Here is a 6000-nt window from a genome sequence, read left to right on the forward strand (position 1 = left end):
TTACTTGTTTCAATGATTTTCAATGAACAAAAAAGTGTCAGTAATGGAGAGGGGGGAAATTAGATGGTAAACCAATAACATTTAAAAATAAGCTCAGTAAAATCCTTGAAAAGGGGCCCATTTGAAAAGAGATGAATTACAACCCCCAGTGTATACTCTTCACCTGAAGCGAGGCTTCAGTGGAAAGAGTACTTCCACACTTTATGATCTGGCTTTATTCTCCACTAAAGCTGCAGGAGGCCTCCTGGGTAATTTCACACATTCACATCAGAATAGGTTCATCAACACCACTACAGTCAGCTTTTTAAAAGGACTCACCTGTGCTTATTAACCAGGTCTTACACAGCGAGTGTGAGTCAGTCTACCTTTGAACTGTACCGGAGAAAAGTGCACGACTGAGGAAAGAGAGGCAGCTCAAGCTGTTATGGTAGTTCTAATAGAGTGAGGTATCAATCAAGCTGTTGCCATGGTATAATACACTATCAGTTAACTGGAAATATACAGGTTAATGCAGGTTAAATCCCCGAAGCAGCCATCAGTACATCAGGAGCCATGTGTCCTGTGAAGATACAAACCTACAGTGTTCCGGATAACACTGTCAACTAGAGGCTACAGCCTTTTGCATTTAGGTTGTGAGCAGGCTGACAGAAGTAGGTTGACACCCTAATCCAAAGGACAGGCATAGTTGGAACTACATATTATGGTGTGAGTTCAGTTAAAGGTCTTATTTTAAGTTACTTTGGATTAGTTTTTGTCACTGGTTCACTGATGAGGCGAGGTGATGTGGAGGGTAGCTACAACAGTAGATTCAACCAGAGAACAGATTTCACACACTGTCAGACAAAGCCTGCATCACTGTGCACATTCATAACACCACAGTATTGAAATGTGTAGCATGGGCATAAGCAAAAGTGTAAAACTTTTCCATCAATATACGAGTCATTATTAGTGGCTGTGATCACTAATCACCAGTTTAACCGACCTTCTACTTATACATTTAAGATCCATCATTGCAAAGGGATGAAACCTCTTACCCGAGTTCCTCAGCTTGCGGTTCCTGAACACCGATATGATCACCAGCAGATTCCCCAGCACATCGACCACCGTGGTGAAGATCAGCACGCTGGCCAGGATAGCTATGACCCAGGCGGGGCGGGCGCTCCCCTCCGAGGCCAGTGTGCGCTCGAGCTGCCCCAGCCGTGGCTCTGTCCGGTTCTTTAGGAGTGTGAATGTGTCCGGCATCACTGGCCGACAGCCCAACGCTGCTTTTCAAGTCCCAACTGCGCTTTTATGTCCCGCAGGTACCGCCGGTACCGGTGTGTCCTAAATGAAACATGGAGCGCACCTGGTTGCCTCCCCGAGTTCCACAAGGGCGCAAGCCAAGTCTGCCACTTACAGGCGATATGAATGACTTGATAGAATGAGGTGATCACGTGTGACCTAGGCTATGTAAACTCACGTGGACTCTTGGTTTTCTTTCTTTATCTTCGCACAAAAGTCAACCATCCATGTGCCGGCTAAAGCTCGGACCCGCGGCGGTGCCACACCTCCTCCCTGCTGAGGAAATATTAATTATTTGTCCTTTAGAAAATGTTCCGTTAAAAAAGGTACAGACCATCTATATTTTAAGTCTCCATCCTCTTCAAGTGTCCCTGGCTTGCTGGTTGGCATCTCTAACTCCTATCAGTCCGCATGCGCCCACGCTGGGGAAAAAAAAGAAAAACAGAAGGCTATTCCTTTTCAAAATGTCAAACCAATGCGCCGTCTCGCTCTGTCCTTTCGGACATAATTTGCACTTCTCTGAAAAAAACGGGGGAACAAATGATCTTCTTAAACCATTTGTGATGCCCTTGCTTTGCGCTGAACTACGACGCAGCCGCCGCTGTGCGTGGCGAGGCGGCACTGTGGTAAATTTCATAGAGGAGCCCTCAGTCAGGCACACAGCAGGATTTGGAGAAATCCACAGAGTGAGGACGGAGGCAGACACGCTTCTCACAATCAACATTTATACCTTCGACTTGCCCCCCCCCACCCCTCTCCTCTTACTTACTGTCTTTGGCTTTCTCATCTCCTACTACCATGCCGAGGTGTGCGTGCAAGAAAAGATTTCCCTCGTTTTCCCCCCTGCCTATTCCCAGCGTGACTTCCCAGAATCTGCCTTTGATCTCTGCACAATGCTCGGAGGTGCTTGAAGTGTACACACACAGTGGTGGGTCGGGACGGGAAGTCCAATCAGCCCACTGTGACTTATGTGGATCATTTCTCACAGATGAACGAGAGGGCATTTTTATAAAATCACAATAACAAAACATTTTTTTTCTTGTAGGTCTTTGAAGTTAGTGATTCATTGAGTTTATTACAGCCTGTGTTAATGCATGAACCTTTAAGAAAGACACACGCACACACAGGATGGAGATGATCATAAAACAGCTGGAGCTATGTTATGGGAGTCTCTCAATTAAGTGCAAACACCACACACTATTGATTGAACCATTATCCTTTAGCTGTGTGTGCATGCCTCCACCAGGGTGCCATTTTTGGACTCTGGACTATATGATTCACTTTGTACACAGTGCAGTCAGAGCAAGTGGAGGTGGCAGTCTGAGTCCCATTCAATCCCTTAACGTGGGTAACTGGTGGCAACGGTGCAGTCGAAACTCTCCCATCAGATCCAGTGGATTCATTATGTCATCGATAGTGTCAGTGCCAGTGGTGACACATTGAGGCCAGTGCCATTCACTTGTTTAACTCCTCACTGCTGGGCGTATGGCTGCAATGCATGCCCTCGAGCAGCAGCAGCAGGGTGATATGTTCCACAGGCCTGATGTGATGACCAAGAGACGGACAGTTGTGGCTGTGAGGTCAGCACGCGCACACTCGCACATAGATACACACTTTGAACGTGGAAACAAAGTCAGCGGCAGGGACGGGGAGTGAATGAATGCACAGCAATATCGCACATTAAGAAAACCGATGACAGCAAAAAAACAAAACAAAAACACAAAGCATAAATCTGCTAATTGAAAACTGCAACGCTTTGATAATGCTGTGCTGACTATGGTGAATATGCTTCATAGACTTTATGGCCATTGTGATTTCTGTGTGTGCCTGCTCTGAGAGAACCTTCAACAATCACTCACTTATGGCAGTGAAGCATATTGTTGTGGTTATAAAGAGCAGAAATTGGGAAGCGGTTGAAGGACAGGACAGGCCAGAGCAGCTGGGTATCAACACCATACCTCCATAAGGACCAGTAACGCAGCATCCATATGGCCACATTGTTTGTGCTGTACCTCACAGGACAACATGGTTTTATTAATATTGATGACACAGTCTTTGTTGGCGAACTCTCTCAGAGCCATTGTTCCACAGAGAGTTTTTATTGAAATCACCAGATGGTGCCACCCAAAGAGAAAACAATGTCTGGAGAATAAGGTGTAAAGACAACAAAGGAAAACTAGCTTGGCATAACTTTAAGTAGGCTATATATTTCCTTATTGCAAGTGTCTTTGGAACCTTATTTGTATTGCAGTCATGGATACAGAGACATCTAGTCTTAACATTACCCCCTACTGTGATGACAAACAGGTTCAGAGGGGAAGGATGCTGCAGTTGAGTAGCACTCAGTGTGGATATGCATGTATGAATAGTGTAGTTCATTATAATAAAAAATCATGTGCTTGTTAAATGTGCTTATTGAAAGTTTGAGGAAAATCTGATGACCACGTTATCAATAATTTATTGTGTGTGTTTGATGAAATAAGACAAGTTGCTATTTGCAAATGTGGTACTTGTTTTCTGTAACACTTTGAAGATCTTTCAAGATGTAATCTGTAATATTTAGCCACGCTAACAGCTCTATGGTTGGCAATGTTGGTCTATCAGCTCGTTGATCCACCACCAGTCGAGACTGAAACAACTCAACAACAACTACAGATATTCATGGTCCTCAGAGGATGAATCCTGCTGACATTGATGATCGCCTGATCTTTCCGCCTGATCTTTCCTGAGGTCAGCGATTCCTGTGAAATATTTCTAAATGATAGATCGGGACAAAATCTTCTACGAGACATTTGTTGTCCTCAGAGGATGAATCCCTCCCTCCCAGTCCTAATGACTGATGTTGGCATTTAGCTACATCCTCATAGAGCGGCCACGGCTGCGGACACTTACTCTTGTTGTATAACATTTAAGTGAAAGGTACCATGCAATGGAGTGTTCACTATCATTATTATTAGACCTATTGCAGTTAATAATAAGGCAGAAGTAATTTTGGTACCACCATCTAATTATCTTTCCGTACATTTATGAGTTGTACATAATGGCTTTGTTTGTCATGGAGTCGTCGAGCAGGACCACTCCAGTGGCCCATTAGAACACCTACCTTTTGAAAAAGAGCTGCAGAATATATGGACCAAAATGTGTTTGCTAACAATTAACTGTCATTTATAACTGAAAAATATAATCAACTGTTGTGAAATGACTTTTAAATAACTATTTAATTGCACATCCCTTATTAACTTTTGCATGTAGCTCATGAAAAATTAATAAAAGCCTGTGATCGTTTATTGATGAAAATCACTTGATTGCAGGAAAAAATTCTGTGAGAAGCTTAGAAACGCATAAACCTTCTGTAATAAACTGCTTAATGTGGGACATACAGTTTGTGGTTGGTGGTGTTGTGTAGATTGATCGTTTGGAATAATCACTAGGAATCGCATCTACTGTACGATAATTGCTTTATCTATCAACTCACAACATTTTGTGGGAAATCTCACAAGCTTGTGAATATTGTATGAAATCTGGTGGAAATTGGACCCGAAGCCAGGGGAATGTTGGAGAGAGATTTTGGTATAATCTCGATTTGGAATTTCTGCCAATAGATGGTTATCATTTTATAGCTACACATCAAACACAGACAGAGACTTAGAGGGCAGAGGTGAAAGCTATTAAACCCTGCAGTGAGATCATTTTAGTTTAAAATGTTAGTGACAGGAAATAGTGCCTTCAGGTGCAGCAGCAAGAATTTCTCTCGGAGGAGGTTTGTGGTCTCCAGCTGCCCTCTAGGTGCGTTTGTCACACAAGTCTCATATGTTATGATAGTTTTTCATCAGCTGGACTGTAAAGGTTACAAGCACAGGCATTTCACACTTATGCAGTTCAACAAGGACCTAATAAAATTTCACAGTTGTAGCAACTTCAGCAAATCCGGATGCTTATTCTGCTAGTGAGCACCCCCCCCCACCCACCCACCCACCCAATGATCAAAGCACAATATAGAGCAGACCTTTTTTATAAAAAAAAAAAAAATCAACCCAAAATCAGATCTCAGCAATCTTGAGGGTGACAACATACCAATTCCTCAGAGCTAAAGCTGATAACAAGCTGAGCTTCTGAGGCCCACGATGCAGCCGGATCTCTCAGCCGCATTTTGATCCATCATCCTGTCTCACCTCTGTTTAAGGCAACGTTTCTTTACAAGATCAGAACAAACTGGGGAGCGTTGTAATAAAAGTCTGACAGCGTAACACTGAAGGCCGCTGTCAAATCAGCATATTAGAGCTCAAGCCGAGGCTTAATGGAGGGTAAAATTAACAGTAAGTGTCCACGAGAAAACATCTTTTTGCGGTTTGAGACAATTACTGCCTTTTAATGCCATGTTAATCAGATGTAATCCAATGACATTGATGCACTTTCATCATATGGGAAAATCCAATAAAAGCACATGAAGTATGAGGGCTAGCTTCCCTGTCTCACACGTAGCAGTTTTGAAGGCATATGCCAGAGGATTGCCTTAGTAATAATCTGTTAAAACAGCAGAGGAAGGAGGAGGGAGGGAGGAGGAGGGAGGAGGGAGGAGGAGGGAGGAGGGGCTGTTGATGGGACGGGGCTGGGACACAGCTCCCTCTGTCACACATGGCTGAGGGCAGGTTTCTGATGTGAATTCATATCGTCATACATGGACTTGACCCCTTCCCATTCAATTTCCCCCTCCCCCTC

At 43.8% G+C, this 6000-nt stretch overlaps 1 protein-coding gene across 1 annotated transcript in view; it reads right to left on the reverse strand.

The window, feature by feature from the left end:
- Window positions 1–1998, reverse strand: part of mtnr1bb (melatonin receptor 1Bb) — a 33292-nt gene extending 31294 nt beyond the window's left edge. Inside the window, 1 exon segment of the mRNA XM_087172751.1 lies at window positions 1035–1998. Within this exon segment, the coding sequence (XP_087028877.1) occupies window positions 1035–1242 (208 nt within the window). The 5' untranslated portion in view covers window positions 1243–1998.
- Between the last annotated feature and the right edge of the window lie 4002 nt (window positions 1999–6000).

The sequence above is a fragment of the Seriola lalandi genome, unplaced genomic scaffold (assembly GCF_002814215.2).
Source record: "Seriola lalandi dorsalis isolate HSWRI2012SDOR001 ecotype SW California unplaced genomic scaffold, Sedor1 jcf7180002053710, whole genome shotgun sequence".
NCBI lineage: Eukaryota > Metazoa > Chordata > Actinopteri > Carangiformes > Carangidae > Seriola > Seriola lalandi.